General features: G+C 64.2%; 6 protein-coding genes across 6 annotated transcripts; 3 read left to right on the forward strand and 3 right to left on the reverse strand.

Annotated features, from left to right (window-relative positions):
- Positions 1-851: 851 nt before the first annotated feature.
- Positions 852-3,019, reverse strand: EMIHUDRAFT_415674 (hypothetical protein; the record flags this gene model as incomplete). Its single annotated transcript, XM_005777503.1, has 7 exons — positions 2,883-3,019; positions 2,526-2,803; positions 2,346-2,385; positions 1,923-2,030; positions 1,469-1,675; positions 1,159-1,370; positions 852-1,104 (listed from the first exon to the last, which is right to left on the reverse strand). Coding segments are annotated over exons 1-7 (1,218 nt in total), but the record flags the coding sequence as incomplete, so codon positions are not given.
- Positions 3,020-6,504: 3,485 nt separating this feature from the next.
- Positions 6,505-7,258, forward strand: EMIHUDRAFT_206253 (hypothetical protein; the record flags this gene model as incomplete). The annotated part of the gene is made up of 2 exons (XM_005777504.1): positions 6,505-6,994; positions 7,098-7,258. 2 exons carry the CDS (start codon positions 6,505-6,507, stop codon positions 7,256-7,258), a joined length of 651 nt encoding a protein of 216 aa, XP_005777561.1.
- Positions 7,259-7,515: 257 nt separating this feature from the next.
- Positions 7,516-8,447, forward strand: EMIHUDRAFT_206254 (hypothetical protein; the record flags this gene model as incomplete). Its single annotated transcript, XM_005777505.1, has 2 exons — positions 7,516-7,928; positions 8,141-8,447. The coding sequence occupies 2 exons, from the start codon at positions 7,516-7,518 to the stop codon at positions 8,445-8,447; spliced, it is 720 nt and encodes a 239-aa protein (XP_005777562.1).
- A 158-nt stretch (positions 8,448-8,605) lies between these two features.
- On the forward strand, positions 8,606-10,511 carry EMIHUDRAFT_206255 (hypothetical protein; the record flags this gene model as incomplete). The annotated part of the gene is made up of 10 exons (XM_005777506.1): positions 8,606-8,653; positions 8,727-8,807; positions 8,975-9,055; positions 9,218-9,260; positions 9,318-9,406; positions 9,472-9,643; positions 9,734-9,834; positions 10,057-10,087; positions 10,223-10,280; positions 10,424-10,511. 10 exons carry the CDS (start codon positions 8,606-8,608, stop codon positions 10,509-10,511), a joined length of 792 nt encoding a protein of 263 aa, XP_005777563.1.
- A 262-nt stretch (positions 10,512-10,773) lies between these two features.
- Positions 10,774-14,542, reverse strand: EMIHUDRAFT_463474 (hypothetical protein; the record flags this gene model as incomplete). The annotated part of the gene is made up of 9 exons (XM_005777507.1): positions 10,774-10,837; positions 11,010-11,130; positions 11,744-11,862; positions 11,910-11,986; positions 12,060-12,133; positions 13,172-13,196; positions 13,827-13,885; positions 14,228-14,267; positions 14,378-14,542. 9 exons carry the CDS (start codon positions 14,540-14,542, stop codon positions 10,774-10,776), a joined length of 744 nt encoding a protein of 247 aa, XP_005777564.1.
- Positions 14,543-15,234: 692 nt separating this feature from the next.
- On the reverse strand, positions 15,235-15,914 carry EMIHUDRAFT_435277 (hypothetical protein; the record flags this gene model as incomplete). The annotated part of the gene is made up of 2 exons (XM_005777508.1): positions 15,235-15,672; positions 15,771-15,914. The coding sequence occupies 2 exons, from the start codon at positions 15,912-15,914 to the stop codon at positions 15,424-15,426; spliced, it is 393 nt and encodes a 130-aa protein (XP_005777565.1). The 3' UTR covers positions 15,235-15,423.
- Positions 15,915-17,621: the final 1,707 nt, after the last annotated feature.

Below are 17,621 nucleotides of genomic sequence, written 5' to 3' on the forward strand. Positions count from 1 at the left end.
AGAGGACGGCGGCCTCGACCTTGCGGTCGATGGCCATCACGTTGACGACGGCGCCCTGGGCGTCGCCGTGCGAGACCACGCACGCCTGAGGGTGGAGGGTGGAGGGTGGTGCCGGGTCGGAGTGGGGCGGTTGGGGGGTGATGGGGAGGGGTGTAGCGGTGGCGGGGCGCCTGGATGTTGATCTTGTTCTCCCCGAGCAGGCCCGAGACGCGCGAGAGCACGCCGGGCTTGTCGATCGACTTGTAGACGAGCATGTAGCCCTTTGGCTCGAACTCGAGCTTGTGGCCCTCGAACTCGACCACGCGCTGGCTCGAGCCGAACACCGTGCCTGACGGGCGGAGGGTGGGGTCGGGTACCGTGGGGTATGGGAGGGTGCCTGACGGGCGGGCGGGCTGACATCCGGAAGGCAGACATCCGGAGGGGGGCAGATATCCCCTCGAGCCGAGTCATCTCCCATCGCTGGCGGGGGCCGACCAACGCGCCGGCGAGGGCGTGGCTCCCCTTGGAGGGATCGGCTGTGATCTCGGGCCGATCGCGGCTAGTCCGGTGCCGGCGATGACGTGGCTGCCCTTGGGCGTGGTGACCGTCAGCTTGAGCAGCGAAGAGAAGACGCCGCCCTCCACCTCCTGCGTCGTCACCTTCATCTCCCGCTCGGCCGCGAAGGCAGGCGCCGAGATCAGGTTGATCGCCGCGCCCGTCTCGTCGCGCGCGCCGGACTGGTCGAAGAGGCCGACCTGAAAACAAGAGAAACGCGGGCGCACATCAACACGCGACAGCGGCGAAGGCGCGGCCGAACTGGTGCAAGAGGCGCGCACCAGCGCCGCGGCCGCGCACAGCTCGCCCGCCTTCTCCACCTTGCCCGACACCTGCACCTGCAGCGAGGTGACCGCCGCCTTGTTGACCTGCGCGAGCAGCTTGCCGAGGGACGTTGCAAGCGCCGTCCACGGCTTCAGCTCCGGCTTCTGCGAGAGGGTCAGGTTGGGCGCGTTGACGACGCCGACGACCGGCTGCTCGGCAAAGGCGGCGACGAGCGAGTTTGCGATCTCCTCGGCGACCTTGCCCTGCGCCTCGAGCGTCGAGGCGCCTGTCCACGCCGGGAGGACGCTGCCGTGAGGAGACGCAGCTCACAGCTCGCAGCCCTGCGCCTCGAGCGTGGACGCGCCGAGGTGCGGCGTCGCGACAAGCTTGGGGTGCTCAATCAGCGCCCACTCGTGCTCCGCCGGCGGCTCCGACTCGAACACGTCCACCGCGGCGCCGGCGACGTGGCCCGACTGCAGCGCGGCGAGCAGGTCCGCCTGAGGGACGTGTCGTGGACGTGTCGTGGACGTGTCCCGACTGCAGCGCGGCCAGGTCCTCCTTGTTGATGACGGCTGCATCTCAGCTGCATCTCAGCTGCATCTCAGCTGCATCTCAGCTGTGTCTCCGCCTCGTTGATGATGCCGCCGCGAGCGCAGTTGATGATGCGCACACCCGGCTTCATCGTCGCGATCGACGTCTTGTTGATCATGTCCTTTGTGTCGTCGAGCAGCGGCACGTGGACGGTGAGGAAGTCGGCGCGCGCCATGCAGTCGGCGGCGGAGACCGGCTCGATGTTGAGCTTGCGCGAGGCGTCGGGAGGGAAGAAGGGGTCGTACCCGATAACGTCCATCCCGTACGACTGCATGCGAGAGATCACCTGTGCAAGGCAAGGAGGCGGCCCCTCATCATCTGGTCGCCTGTGATGATGCCGTGTGACTGCGGGAGAGGAGAGGGAGAGGACGAGGGAGGGAGAGGAGGAGAGGAGGAGGAGCAGGAAGAGGTGGAGGAGGCAGAGGCGGAGGCAGAGGAGGTGGTGATGGAGAGGCGCAGAGGTGGACAGGAGGAGGAGAAGGAGGCGACGAAGAGAAGAGGAGAAGAGGACAGGAGAAGGAGGAGGAGGTCACCTCGCGGCCGACGCGGCCGAGGCCGAGCACGCCGAGCGTCTTGCCGGAGAGCTCGACGCCCATGTACTTCTTCCGGTCCCACTTGCGCGCCTTCATCGACGCGTCGCCCTGCGGGGGGGGAGGAGACGGCGGTGCGGTGGGAGGAGACGGCGGGAGGAGACGGCGGGAGGCGGGGTCTGCGAGAGGTCTGCGAGAGATCTCACCGCTCCTCCCTCACGGCAGCGCATGAGAAGAGTGCGAGGCTTGGCCGGTGTGCGCGGCGGGCAGCAGCAGCCAGTGCGGCAGTCAACAGAGCCGGCAGGTGTGCGGCAGATGTGAGGAGGTGGTCGGGCCATGTCGCCACGCCAAAGGCGAAAGGGGCGCGCGCGCGGTGGAGCGCTGTGAGGTGTGTGGCAGGCACAGGCGAGTCCTTTAGCTGCTCGCCTGCGCAACGTTGCGAGCGAGCGAGGCGATGAGGGCGCACCTGAGGGGGAGGAGAGGGCACGCGGGGTCGACGGCGCGGGTGCGGCGGCGCCACCTCGCTAGTTGCGGCTCGAGGCGGAGGCGATTCGAGGGGTGAAGAGTCGAGGGGAGGGGAGTCCTTTGGCCGGGGCAGGCGCGCGCGTGTGCTCAGCGGCGGAGACGGTGTTGCCGCCGGGCGTGTTCATGACGATGATGCCCTTCTTGGTGGCGGCGACGCAGTCGATGTTGTCGACGCCCGTCCCCGCCCGCCCGATCGCCGTCATCTTGTGCGCCGACTCGATGATCTCCGCCGTGACGGTGGTGCCTGAGCGGACGATCAGGCCGTCGTACTCGCCGATGATCTTCTTGAGCTCGGCGGGCGGGACCTTGGACTTGCAATCGACCACGACGCCCGCCTTTTGCAGGATGTCCACGCACACCTGCGCGCACGGAGGCGGCGGCACACTCACCGCGGTGTGCTCCACTCGCTGCTCTGTGCCGTCGCCGGCGGTGCGGCGCCTGCTCGATCGGGTCCGAGATGAGGACCTTCTTGCCCTTGGCGCTCGCGCCGCCCTGCGTGCGGGCCCGCTTCGGGCTCGTGACGTCCATAGCTCCGTTGGAGGACGGGTTCTTCGGCATGGGGTCTGCGAGCTCAGCTGTCTCCGTGTCGCAAGCACCGATGCGGGGTGATTAGGCAAGGGCACCCCGGAGCTGCCGAGAAGAAATTCTTGAGAGAGAGAGAGAGAGAGAGAGAGAGAGAGATTTCTTTTTTTTCGCCGAAACAGTGATGGTAGGTGTCTCTCTCGGAGCGCCTCCTTTGAGCCCGGCCGATGAAGGGTCCGATGGCACAAACGGGGTGTACGAGGCGATCGAGGATGAGCCAATTACCGGGGACAACACGAACAATGGGGTGGAGACAGGTCGTGGGGACCAGGCAACAAAATCAGCGCCTAAATACCAGTGGAGTTCAGCGAGGACTGCAGGAGAGGTGGAGTCAAAGGGGCGAGGAGGGTTGGCACAGGAGATTCATCAATGGGTTATGGATGGAGAGATGGAGACACAAAAAGGCTTTGAGCAGTGCAGCGGGCAGCGGGCAGCGGGCAGCGGGCAGCGGGCAGCGGGCTGCGGGCTGCGGGCTGCGGGCTGCGGGCTGCGGGCTGAGGGCAGTGAGGGGCGTGGGGCGTGGCGTGAGCGCGCGTGGAGGGATGAATTGACAGATGCAACAAACGGGGTTCGAACGAGGAGCCAGCTGGTGGTGGAGTGGTCAACCAACCAACTATGCCAGCCAGGGGCCTCTGCTGTTGGACGTAGACTTTCGGGCGTACATATCAGTAATAATCCGAGTGGAAGATCAAAATGGGAGTGGAGACAGATGGTGGAGACGAGGCGGAGATGGTTGATGGGCAGGCAGGTCCTTCTCAATACAATGGTAGTGGCACCGGTGCGTCAGTGGTGGTGGATGGAGTGTACGACTGGGGTTGCATAAGCAGGTGGGCACGGTGGAGAGGGGACGGTCACCTTATGGAAAGGTGGAGTGCACAGATGAGTGAGGAGGATAGGAGGAAGGCTAGAGGGCTCAGGTTCGAAAAGGAATATGGGCAGTTCAAGGACAGTCCAGCGAAGTTCATGGGGGAGACTGGGACGTTACAGGGACGGTACAGACAAACGATATGGGGCAGGAACGTGGTAAAAACGGATGAACTGGTTGCTATTGCCAGATATGTCAGACGGAGGAAGGCGGAGGGGATGGAGTGCGCTGCGGCGACAAAGAGGCTTGAGTACCTGGTGGAACAGAGGGGAGATGAGGGAAGAATGGTCGTTGAGAGGGTTGAGGAGGAGGGAGGGGGTCAAGTGGGTAAACGGGTGGATGGGTCGGGACCAGAGGCAGCTGGAAAAGAGCACACGACAGATGAGACGTCGGAAAATGCAGCGACAAAAGTGATGATACAGAAGATAGATGTGGAGTGTGCAAACGCAAATGGATTTCTGTTCGTGCCAAACCCTAATGCAGTACGACGTCACATGGCCACGAAAGGAGGGTCGCCGGCTGCATCCCGCTCGCGGCGGTCGCCACCATCCCTGGGTCACCGCCACTGCCCCTGTCCCTGCCGCCGCCGCCGCCGTCCGATTCCTCCCCGCCGCCCGGCCTGATCCGCGGCGTGCAACGCCCCCCACGCACAAACATGGGCACACACCTCGGCATCGCCGACCCCCCAGCCCCCTGCCGCCGCCGCCGCCGTCCCTGTCGCCCCCGCTTTCACCCACTTGCTTTACTGCCGACTCCAAGCGGGAGGCAGCAAAAGCACGCAGACAGAACCCCGAGAACGTCGCCATCGTGTAGCAGGCAGGCTTGGCTAGCCGCGTGTTGGGGTGTAGTGTTTGTGTGTGTGGTGTACTCTCCTCTACTCAGTGATAGTGAGTGAGCAGCGTACGATATAAAAACAACTGAAACACCTCGAAGCCCTGTGGGAGCCCTCCCCCTACTGTTCGCGTCGTGTTTTCTTTGGGCGGCATAGGCGAGCCGCCGGTGATCTGCCAAGCCCCTCCCGCCTCCGACTCGCGCTGTCTGTCGCCCCGCCTGATTCCCCTTCCCCGATTCCCAAGACTCTCTTTAAAATATGTTCTTTGAAAGAAAAAATATTAACGTGTTCCGGCGGCTAGGTCTATGCTGTTTTGGCGGGTACAGCGACAACGACGGCATCCTCGGGGCTCAGTGGAGCGGTAGGATCCCGCGACGAACGCGTGGCGGGGATGCGGTGGCGCCGATGGCGGCGGCGCGGACACAGAGAGTTTGGGATGGCGGGGAGCTCGACGGCAAGCTGTATGTATGTCGTGGGAGGCTGTAACGACAACGACGGCACCCTAAGCTCGATGGAGCGGCACGATCCGGCGGAGAACGCGTGGGAGGATGTGGCGCCGATGGCGGCGGCTCGCGCAAAACCTCGGACGGCTGCAGCAGCGCTCGATCAGCGCTCGATGGCAGTCTGTACGCGCTGTGGTCAACGACGACCCCGCGACGAATGTGTGGGAGGCGGCTGCGCCGTTGACCACCGCACGATCGTGCTGTTATGATTCTTGGTGCAATATTAGACACTAGCTGCATGCCAGCCTGATCGTCACATATGCACAAAGACGGCTCAATCCGGACGCAACACGCTGAATTGCGCCGGGAGGATGTATGAACCGCAGTCCAGCCGGGAAGATGTAGCATACGCTAGGCGGCGGCTGCCGCAGGTGCATTCCGATGTCGCACCTGGTAGCCGCGAAAGACTGACTGCACGCGGACTATCGCGGCCGCTGCCAAGCGCCTGTGCCGCACCCGCTGCAGCCAGCGCTGCGCCGCTAGCTGCACACGCTGGCTGCCACAGGCGTCGTGCTCCTCAGAGAGCTCGTCGTGCTCAAGGGAGAGGGGCGCCAGCTGCCCGCGCATGGGCCCGCTGACGGCGGCGAGCCCACCACTCAGTCGCTTCAGCTGGCAAAAAAAGATTTTTGTGAGATGTGCATGCACCCTCCGGGGGTGTGTGCACGCTGGACGAAACGGTGGCGGGGCCGCGGCTGAAAAAGGCGAGGAGGGGAGGTCGGGCCCCGCGCCCGTCGGATGACCGCCGGAAAGCGAACAAAAGAAAGGACGCAGGGGGAAGGGGAGCTCCCTCCGGAGTGGGGATGGGGACCCCGCGCGAAGGGGCCCGGAGCGGTGACGTCGTGTGAGAGTGCGTGTCGTGTTCATGTCTGGTGTCCATTATAGCTCCGAGTAGAGGGGGCGGTCTGCTGCTAGGGGGAACCCGGAGCGCGGAGCCAACCCTCGGAGACCCGTGTTTACTTTAAGGCCCTTGCCCTGCGAACGCGCACCCCCCCCTAGGGGTCAGGGCTCTCCTGCCCGTAGCCCGATGCCGATCATCCGGCTCGCTGGGTGCGCTCCTCAGCTCCCCGGCCCTGGATGTGAGGTTGTGGAGGTGGTTTAAAAAAAGCAAGGCCCCCGCCGCACCGCCGCTTTTCGAGCTCGAAGCACCCGCCGGGGCCGGCGAGACCGCCGCCTTTTCGAGCTCGCCACGTGGAGTTGGTCCGCTGCCGCGCAGGTGGCGGGCAGAGGGCGGCGGGAGCAAAGGCGCCCACTTTTGACCAGGGCGATCGCCGAGCCAACATGCCTCCGGTGAAGCCCCTTGTCGCGCGCCCCCCCCTGTCGTTCGTCGAGGCGAAGCGGCAGGAATTCCGGAAGGGCCAAGCGCCGGCGGCCGACCCCATCGACCCTTTCTTCATGGACGCGCCTTTCAGCAAAATCGGAACCGGGCATGAAGACAGCACTCGCGGGCAGGTTTGCGCCGTAAAGGTCAACCTCTGCAACCTTCTCTCCTGCGGACTCTGGAAGGCCGCATGGGGCTGCAACGACATCAGTAAGACGGCGTACCTTGAGCCCATCCCACATTCCAGCTCGATCGCTCCATCCGACTACCTGTCTCACGTCACGACGGATCGCGCCGACGCGTGGCGAAACTACCTCGCCGGAATCTACGGCAGCGAGCAAGTGGCGGCCTTCCCGCCGTCGGATGACCACATCCGCTTTCTGTGGAACACTGGAGACTTCACCAGGCGGTCCGACACCGGCTGCGCTGGAGGCGCAGTTTGCACCCGCGGTGCAGCAGTTTTTGCCGACGCCTGCGTCGCCGGCGGCCGTGCAGCGGCTGCTTGCGTCGCAGATGCGTTGGGAGGAGGCGCCTCGGGAGACGGCCCGACGAGGTCACTGCCCGATCTGCCTCGAGGCACTGTCCGATGCGGTGCTGCAAATGCCGTGCTCGCACCTCTTTCACCTCGAGTGCCTGACGCAGTGGCTGGGCACGCGCAACTCGTGCCCGGTGTGCCGCCACCTGCTGCCGACGGAGGACGAGCCGATGGCATGAGTGGGGCGGGTTCGGCGTGTGTGTCCTGCTGGCTCAGAACAAAAGCATCGAATTTCGTTTTGATGGTTCTTTTGTTGGAACTCGCTTTAGTTAGTTCCAGAGCGGTTAAGGTGAAACACAGTGAGAGGAGACCGGCGTGCAAAGGCGCTCAGATTCTTTTTCCGAAAGAAAAAGAAAATTCAGGCGTGCGGAGTCAGACTGTGTGTTCTCGCGCTGTCACTGTCGATCTCAGTCTCTGCCGATCTCTGCGAGCCTCAATGCGCGATCAGTGCATCGTCCTCGCCCTGTCGACGCTCTGCGCCGCCGCGGTGTTCGATTTCGAGGCCGACGGAGGCGCTGAGGCCGGCGACGACACTTGGGACACTGTCATCTCCAACGGTGCAAAGCTCAACAGCTCGCTGTCAAAGCTGCGCGAGGGTGATGTCTTTGTCGTGCCCACTAAGACGTTTCACCTCATGGGCGGCATTCACGCGCGCAACCTGCACGGCGTCACCATCTCCATCGACGGCACGCTCTCATTTGCCTCAACGGCGCTGAATTCCGGCCGCTATATGAAGGCGTGGCCACGCGGCAGTGACGGAGGGGTGTTGGATTGCCTGACCTTCTCAAACCTCTCCCGCGTGAGATTCACGAGCGCAAGCCGCGGTGAGCTCGACGGCGGCGGTGCAAAGTGGTGGGGCCTTCCTGGCACCATCTCCAGATGCTGAGAAACAAACTGCGTATAAATCCGACCCTAGCACTCGAGACGACATGCAACGCCCGTATTCACGTCCTGACTCTGCCTATTATGGCGTAGGCATTGGCTACCTGCGCAGGTGGACGACCAGACCCGCGGCAGCTGTGAAGAGACGCCGTTCACACGCGCGGAGCTGCTGTGAGCAGGCAGGAGGATAGGCCGCGGCTGCTCACCGTGCTGGAGTCGGACGACATTCTGGTGGAGCGGCTGCACTTCCGCCAGTCGCCCTACTGGACCTTCCTCGCTAGCGGCGTGACGAACCTCGAGGTGCGGTACTCGCGCGTCGACAACCGACGGACGCACGCCGACCGTCATGATTTGCTCGACTTGACCGCCTTCAACACTGACGGGTTCGACCTCGCTCATTGCGACACCGTCTGGATCCATCACTGCGAGGCGACCACATGGATGATGCGCCCTGAGAGAACTGGAGGCGCGGAGGCGCTGCTTTGACACCTGCGTGGCTTGGGCAGGTGTGGAACCAGGACGACTGCTTCGACGTCAAGGACGGCACCAACAACGTCCTCATCGAGCACGTCAACGCAAGCGGCATGCGCCTCGCCGTCGCACCAATGTGCAGCTGCCACTGACTCTATCAACTTCACAGCCGCATGTGGTCATCAGGCTTTGGCCTCACCATTGGCTCCATCGCCTCCGACGTGCGCTCTTCCCGGCGACCATTCGCGGACTCTTCCATGCACCATCCCGACGGTTCAGGTCGTGTCTGAGCAGGTCCGCAATATCACCTTTCGGCACGCGCGCATGGTTCGCACGGTCAAGGGCATCTACATGAAGTTCCGCGGCGCCGGCTCGGTCCGCGACGTCCTCTACGAGGACCGCAGTCGAGGCGGCCGCCTGCTCTCGCAGCATGGGCGTGAGTCGCACCGGGCGGCGGAGTGCGAATAGGACGATGACGACCGCGGCGCGGCCGCTTGTCCTCACTGTGGGGGTCCCTCACCGCGACCTCCGCTCGTGAGTAGGACATCGTGATTGAGGAGCCGCAGCAGTTCGCCATCTGGATCGGGCCGGCGCAGAAACCGGCCCCGGGACGGAGGGGCCGCGTCCGCGACACGTCCATGACACGTCCGTGGCACGTCCCGCAGGCGCAGCAGTGCGACGGATGCAGCTTGACAGACCTCTGCTCGACGGACGGCGGCCCTTGCTCCATCTGCTGGCCGACTGTGCCGGGCACGCGCGCACTGCCACCGCTCACCCACGCTCAGGGCCTTGCACGTTGCATGCCGTGGGGCTCTATCTTGTTCGGATGTGGAGGTGCGAGGGTCGCCCGGCCCGCGCCCCACCACCTCGCCGGACACCAACTAGGCACGCACTGCCACGCGCCGGCGGGCGGGCAGTACTCCAACATCACGCTGCGCGACATCACCGTCCTCCGCCCGAAGCAGAGCGCCGGGGTTGCGGGCGCTCTGCAGTCCGTGAGCTGTGAACGGCGTCTCTTCACAGGTTTGGGTGTGAGCAGGTGCTGCTGGCGGATGAGGCGGCGGCGATGCGGGGCGTGCGCTTCGACAACGTCGTCGTCCACGAGCCGGCGGCGAGGCCGTTTGGGGACGAGCAGTACTACTGCAGGCATGTGCACGGCGTGGCGACCGGTGCGACCAGCCCGGTGCCTCCGTGCTTCGAGGACCGCACCGGTGCCGTAAATAAATAAATAAATAAAACGGACACCTCTACTAGGAGATGGGTAAAAAGGAACAGGTCCCCGCCCTGCGGTCTTTGTGCAGGGTGCCGTGTCAGCACGGGCCGAGGCGAGTGCCATTTCACTGTGGCACAGCTCGCGTTACAAAACCTTGGTTTGACCATTTGCGCAAAAAGGTACATGTCGGTGCCTTCCGGAGGCAGCTGCGACCCCGCCGAGTAGACGGTTGCACACAGCAGGTGGCGCGGTGTGCAACCGTCCACTCGGCGGGGTCGCAGCTGCCTCTGCGCGTCCTGGGTATGTACCTTTGTCGCGCGCCGGAGACGACTCGACGCCGCTGAGATCGGAGATCAAGCTCTGACAGGTCGCACGTCGCTCCTTTGACGCCGACGTGACTCACCCGTGCAGATCACATCAGGACACGGTCTCGACACGCTCGGTACGACGCCTGCGACCCGTCTTGGGTCAGGTGGCACGACGCTCATCGCGCCTACCAGCGCTGCCGTGCAGGTTGCCACGACGAGGTCGAGCACGCTTCTATACGCTCGCCCAGCCTTCCTTTCCATCCCATTAGGCAGCCTGGGAACGGTGGCGGTCAGAGGCAAAGCCTGCGAGGGGTGGTGGAACCACATGTCACGGCTACCGCCGGCTCGACCCCACGATAGCCTCCGGAGGCTGACTTTGAGGCACAATCATCGGACGACGTCGGCGAGTTGAGTCGCGCTCGCGGTAGCCAGATGACCTCTCATACTAGTATCATCGGCCATGGCCGCAGGAAGCGCGGGGGATTCCGCTGGGAGCAACACGGAGCTCCGTTGGACGCGTTTTCAAGATTAGCGTATGTCAGAGTGAATTGGAACTAGCCCGAGCGTTTTTATGCGAGCTTTATTCAGAGTCAAGCGATTGCGCGAAATCCCACACGGGTGGATTTTGGCATTTGGGGCGCTGTCTACACTTCTGTTTCCCCCTGACATGCAGTATGCGAGAGCATGAATTGTGCTGTGCGTGTGTGTCTGTCTGTGTGTGCGACGCGTCCGAGAGATCGTGGTTCGTGCAAGAAAACACGCACACAATCAAAGAAGGTATAAGCATCTCTGGGCACCCTGCCACGCGCATGCCTCCCGCTCAGCGTCGGTCGGCGTCCCTCCGGTCCGAGTAGTAATCGCGGGGGCGGTCGTAGTACTCTCGCCTGCAGGCGCAATCATCTCACGGTCTCAGCAGCCGCTGCATCCCGCCTCTCCGCCGCACCGCCGCCCTCTGTGCGCCTGTCGGCCTCTCGTCAAGACGCCCAACGGCGCCCCCCGTCTCCATCTCCAACTCTCATCTCCCATCTCTCATCTCCCGTCTCTCATCTCTCGCACCGGTCGTATGGCCGCCGGCCGTGGTAGTCTCGCGGCAGACGACCCTCATACGACCGCTCGCCGTATCGCTCGCCGCATCCCTCCCTGTCGCGGTAGTCGCGGCCGCGGTAGTGGTAGTCGCCTCCGCCCCGCCCGTTGCGGCCTCGCCCCCTGGGTGTCAAGAGAGGCGCCGCTCGCTGCGCGGGCGCTGTTCTGCGCTGTTCCGCGCCGCTGTTCGGCCCATCTCGCGGCGCATCTCGCAGCGCATCTCGCGGCGCATCTCGCAGCGCATCTCGCGGCGTGGTATCTTGGCGCATCATCTCGCGGCGTGGTATCTTGGCGCATCTCGCCTGTCCGAGTAGGCGACGCGGTCGGAGTGCCGCTCGTCGCGCCTGTTCACGGCACGAGTGTGAACAGCGCCTGCAAGGCGGGAGGGCGGTAAAGCTGCATCCTCCCGCCCCGCCTCCCGCGCGAGAGGGAGCGAAACCTCCTCTCGTCGCGCCGCTCCTCGCGCCTCGCCCAGGAGCGAGAGCGAGAGCGAGAGCGAGGGGGAGAGCGAGAGCGAGAGCGAGAGCGAGAGCGAGGGGGGGAGCGGGAGCGGGGGGGGGAGCGGGAGCGGGAGAGAGAGCGAGAGTAGCGGCGGCGAGAGCGAGAGCGAGAATGGCGGTCGGCGGTGCGCCCATCCTCGCCGCCCTCGCCTCCTCCACCCCCCTCACCACCCCTCTCGCCACCCCTCTCGCCACCCCTCTCGCCACCCCCCTGGCCGCCGCCGCCGCCCTCGCCGCCGCCGCCGCCGCCGCCGCCGCCGCCGCCGCTTGACGTGTCGCCCTGCAGCAGCTGCTGCGCCGCGGAGCCGTGCATCGCACTTCCGAGCCTAACCTCGGGTGATCTCGGGTGATCTCGGGTGATCTCGCGGCGGACCCGCGCGTCGCACGCCCGCGCCGGGCGAGGCTCTCGAGGTAGCCGCCCATCGCCGGCGCGGGCATCGTGCTCGGCGCCTGATGGGGATGCATTGACTAGCCTCTGCTTAGAGGACCCACATCGCCGGGTGTGGGCAGCGTGGGCCTGCACCTTGCCCTGCCGTATCCGGTCGGCGACCACATCCGGGTGGGCTGGCGGCAGGTGGCGGTAGCGGCACGTCTCGCCTGATCACTTCTTGGCGCACGCGTCAGACTTGATGGCTCATGAGGCGGGGGGTGCTCCTGGCACGCGTCTCGCCGCGCTGCAGCCGCGCGCACGCGCCGCGATTGATGAAGTCAAAGCAGAGCTGGTGGCCTGGCGGTTGATCCACTCTTCCAGTGAAGGAACTAGTGCACGAAAGCCGCGGCCTGGTGGAGTCAAAGCAGAGCTGGTCGCCTGCTCAAGACCGCTGTCTGTGGTCTCCCCGAGGCTGCGGGTGCGGACTGAAGCCGAAGCACAAGGTGGGTAGGCCTGGCCCGGGGTCAGCGAGGGTCGTGGCCGCCGCTGTCGCCGCCTCGGCGGCTGCAGTTGCGGCGAGGAGAGGGGCGGAGGACGCCGTCAGCGCCGCCTGTGGGAGAGGGTTCCGAGAAGGTTCGCGGAGCGGGCTCGGTCAGCCGTCAGCCACGTGGGAGGGGAGAGAGGCGGGAGGGAGCGGGAAGCAGCGCCGCCTGGATCTGCGCCGAGCCTCCTCCTCCTCCTCCTCCTCCTCCCCCCGCCTGCGCCTGGGCGAGCAGTTGCGCTGCGGCAGCCGGGTTGAGCTTGCCTTGCCTGTGGAGCTCACGGCGAGATTCGGCCGAGATGAAGAGATGCAGCAAGGTGGAGCTCACCCTGCCGGATCCGGTCGGCGAGCACGTCGGGTAATCTCGGGTAATCTCGGGTAATCTCGGGTAATCTCGCCGGATCCGGTCGGCGATGACGTCGGGGTGGGTGCGGCTCAGGTGGCGATACCTAATTGGTCAGTCCATTGGATTAGTTAGACTCATCGAATCTGAGTGAACCTTGCCTCGGCTGCTCTCGGCTGCTCTCGGCTGCTCTCTGCTACGCTCGGCTACGCTCGGCTACGCTCGGCTACGCTCGGCTACGCACTTGGCTACGCTCGGCTACGCTCGGCTACTCTCGGCTACTCTCGGCTACTCTCGGCTACGCTCGGCACTTGCAGGCACCGCCGGTGCGGAGGCGCGTGCAGGAGCCGTTGTTGATGTAGTCGAAGCAGAGGCTCGCACCGGCGCCCGGGTCGAGAAGCAGCTCCTGTGAAGGATATGGTTGGTGTGACGAGGAGAAATAAGGATCGGCCCGGCTCCAGCAGCAGCTCCTATCCAATTCGAAACGTCTTGAAGGGACGACAGAGAATGCTTCGGCCCGGCTCCAGCAGCAACTCCTATCCAATTCGAAGCGTAGTGGAGGTAATGAGTCGGGCCCACGGAGTCCTCGGCCCGGCTCGAGCTGCTATCTCCTCCGCCCCGGGCGGCGACGCGAGCCTGTTCACAGCGGGACCGCCGTGAAGAGACGCCGTTCACGGCTCCGTGCCGGCTGTCCCGGCGCAAAGCCGCGTGTGCGTGATCTGGACGCTCGTGGCAGCAGCAGCAGCAGCGGCGGCGGCGGCGGCGGCAGCGCCTCCGCCGCCGCCGCTCAGAGTAGCTGTGAAGGACGCGGCGGCGGCGGTGGCGAGGGCAAGCACGCTCTGCTCGCCGCCTATGCCGAGCGAAGAACAGTTTAGTATGAACTCGTTCTTGACACGAGCACGCTCAGCTGCTCGCCGCCTATGGATCATCAGTCATCATCATTGTTGTTGTCTGTTGTTGATGAGAGCACGATCTGCCGCTCGCCGCCTCCGCCCGGCGCGGCGAGCGCGGAGGCGGGGAGCTTCCCTTGCCGCACCCGGTCCGCAATCACGTCCGGGTGGGAGGCGTCGAGGTGGCGGTACCGGCAGATCTCGCCTAGCCGAGACGGAGGGAAGGTTCCGAGAAGGTTCCAGGCTCCGGAAGGTTCCGAAGGTTATGAGAAGGTTCCGGGAAGGCTCGTGGGCGGATCAAGCGGATGACTCGCACTCCTCTGCGAGTGAGGCTGTAAGCCGGCCAGTGGACACCCATGGGACTGTGACTGCCCTGCTCGCTGTGAGCGCCCTGCGGAAGAGCGCGCAAGGGCGTGGGTCTCGCCTCGCTGCAGGCGGCCGCAGACGCCGGTGTTGATGTACTCGAAGCAGATTGGGTCCGACGACGTGGCGGCGTACGGCATGGGCCCTCCGCCGCTGCTCTTGATGACCGTGATGCCCGCGTCACCGGACGAGCGCGTGGCCGCCGCCGCCGCCGCCGCCGCCGCCTGAGGAGGGCAGAGAGAGGACAGCGTTGGCGGCGCTTTGCGAGACACCGTCGAGAGGACGAGCGCATTTGGAGGCGGTGGAGTAAGAGGAGGGCGGCGGGCAGTAGCACGCAGCGGGAGCGGGCCTTTGCGATGGCGGACGGCGGCATCCACAGCTCCACTTCGGTGTCGAAAATGTAGTGCTCGGGTATGCCGGGCGGGCGCGGCGGCTGGCCCGAGGCGGCAGCCTGGTCGAACGTGCCATCCTGCACGCCGGCCGACTTGAAGTTGAGCATGGAGCAGAGACAGGGTGGGTAGATGAGCAGGAGGAGCGCGGCACGCCCGAGGCAGCGAGCGAGAGCGTGCGGAGCAGGCGCGCCAGCTGGCGTACGCTCGGAAAAAAGAAAGTTGCGCGGGGGCAGTTAGTAATTCTTTTCTTTGCCGGAACTTACTGCATAGGAACAACGCGGCATGTTCACAACACACACTGGACAGCTAGAGTGTGGTGCCATCATTTAGTAGTAAGCAACTCCATCTCCACGTCCATGATAGTGCGTGTGTGTGTGAGGCCTGTTGTGATGATGATTGTCCCTGAGGATCTCGACGCATTCCGCTTAGAGCGGCCGCACACTGCTCAGTGCTCGCGGCATCCCCCCCAGCTCATCCACCCCCTCCCCCCCCCCCCCCCCCCAGGAGCGCTCTGCGCCTGAATCAGTTACTGTGCACTGTGGGGGGTTCCGGAAATATACAACTCGCTTACATGCACATGTGCATGTGCATGTGCATGCACATGTGCATGTGCATGTGCATGTGCATGTGCATGTGATGTGCATGTTGTTACGAGAAAAAGCACAAAAGAAAAACGCGGGTGTGCGGGATGTCTGTGGGCCCGAGAGCGATGTGCCATGTCCGCCTTGCTTTGTTTCATTTAACATCGAAGGCTAGCTCAAAGAAAAAGGTTCTGCACGTGTGCATGTTGTTACTGAGACAGTATCACCCACGGGCCACCGACGCGCACATATCACAATTGAAAAGCCGCGCACATCAATCATCCGCACCGCTCACATTCACCACACACCCAGCCTCGCGCACGCACAATTTGGTGTACACACAGCACACACAGCACACACAGCACACACAGCACACACAGCAAGAGCGTACAGCTGCCGCCGCCCGCTCAGGCGACGAGGGGGTCGGAGGCCGGGCCCCGCTTGCCTTGCAGCCAGCTGTTCTCGCGGGCAAACCAGCTGCGGTAGCTGTCCTCCCCGGTGCCCTCCTTCGTCTCTGCGCGCGCCTCGAGGTCGGCAAAGGCGGTGGAGGACGCGGGGACCGGCTTCTCGTGCGCGAGGGCCAGCGAGAGAGCCTCGAGGTCCTCGGCGGAGCACTCTGCGAGGGCCTTTGAGGCTTTCTCGACGCCGCCGCACGCCTACATGACACGGGTAGCTTGTATGATGTGCACGAGGCCCGCCACGCCCAGTGGCGAATGGCGAGGCGAATAGGAGTGTATTGTGCTACGGAATGCACACGCGCCGGATCGGGCCTCAACTCGACACGGCCGTCCATCTTGCGAGGCGACGGCGGGATCGACGACGCCGGGGAGAGGCTGATCACGACGCGATTGCCGGCGGCGGGCAGAAGGTCGAGCCTCTGCCGCTCGTTATTCGACATGCGGCGGTCGACGGTCCTGCGCCGGGGTGCAAAACGCGCTTAGTGGATGCACAGGCGGAAGCGCCACTACGAACAGGCGGCGAAATGCAGCGCCGAAGCTTGGCCCGTGGCCGGGCGGCGATATCCGCCGACCGATGGCCGAGGCTCGCAGAATCAGCGACGCTGCGGACACACGTGGCGCTGTGGCAGCGTGTGAGGGCGAGCGGCAGAGAGAGCTGAGCGAGCCTTCAGAGCGCTCAAGCGAAGCCTTCGAAGCGTGTCATCCCCCCACCCCTGCTGTGAATAGGTCACGGCGGACTCTTTTGTGAGCTTTCTTACTCCCTTACCTACCGCCTTCTCGTTTGTACTTTTTCCCAGTGTTCTGTTGATGTGGGAGTGCGCCTTCTTCTGAAGTGAATGAACGAAATCCAAAAACAAAGAAAGAAGACACAAGTAAACACACCGAGAAGAAGAAGAGTCTCAAACGACATCTTGTTCGCGAAAAAACGCTACGACCTCGCACTACAAGATTAGCCTATCATATTCTCCCTGCATACATGCACATCCGGATCATCCCATCCGGCTCTCGTGCTCAGCCAAAGGCGGCGTAATAATCAAGCCTGGTTCGTTCGCTGCCGTCCCTCGCTGGGCAACGTCCGCGCGTTGATGCGTGTGGCGTTACGCCCGTAACCAGCCCGTAACGTCGCGCCCACCCTGCGCCTGGGAGAGTGAGCACTGAGCAGTGAGGACCTCTCACTCGAGTGTGAGGACCTCTTCGCGAGGACCTCCCTGTGAGGACACCTCTCATCCAGTAAGGCCTCACGTACTTGGAGCAAGTGAGGACCTCTTCGTGAGGACCTCCCATGCAGCCATACACTCTCCTCTCCCTGCACACATGCACATCCGGGTCATCCCATCACAGGGACCTCGCCGGCGCAACCGTGTGTGGGGCGGCGCGGGCGAAAGGCGCAGCCGCTATCTGCCGCTGTGCCAGCCGGCCGCTTGCCGTCGCGTGCGGTCGATGTTCAAACAGCTACCTTGGTATTGGATCCTTGAGGAACCAAGAGGGAGTGCATCTGACGTCCCACCCCCTAGCACTACCAAGGAGTGCATCTGACGTTCCACCCCCTAGCACTACCAAGATTAGCCTATCATATCACAGCCCTCTCTCATGCAGATCCGGATCATCCGCCATCCGGCTCTCATGCTCAGCCAAAGGCGCGGCCTAATACTCAACGCTGGTTCGTTCGCTGCCGTCCCTGCCCGTGCGATGTCCGCGCGTTGCGTGTGGCATTACGCCCCGTGACGTCGCGCCCACCCTGCGCATGGCTGGGAGAGTGAGCAGTGAGGACCTCTCACTCGAGTGAGGACCTCTTCGTGAGGACCTCGCACTGTGAGGACCTCTCATCCCGAACCTCCCAAGCTCAGTCTCGCAGCCTACACACGTGCACGCAATTTGCCAGGGACCTCACGTGACCTCGCACAACCGCGCGGGACGGCGCGGGCAAAAGGCGGAGCCGCGGGGCAAGGCCGGCCACTTGCCGTCGCTGCGATCGATGTGAGCCTGTCGAGGACTGGGGCTCCACTCGAGGTCATGTTCATAGATTCCAAAGCATTGTTAATAGCAAAGGGGGGAAAAGGTACCCTCGACCCTCACGCCTGCAACCCTCGCGCGGGATCGACGGCCGATCGTCATTCAATTCATCATGCACAATTATGATGGACCAA

The sequence above is a fragment of the Emiliania huxleyi genome (assembly GCF_000372725.1).
Source record: "Emiliania huxleyi CCMP1516 unplaced genomic scaffold EMIHUscaffold_26, whole genome shotgun sequence".
NCBI lineage: Eukaryota > Haptophyta > Isochrysidales > Noelaerhabdaceae > Emiliania > Emiliania huxleyi.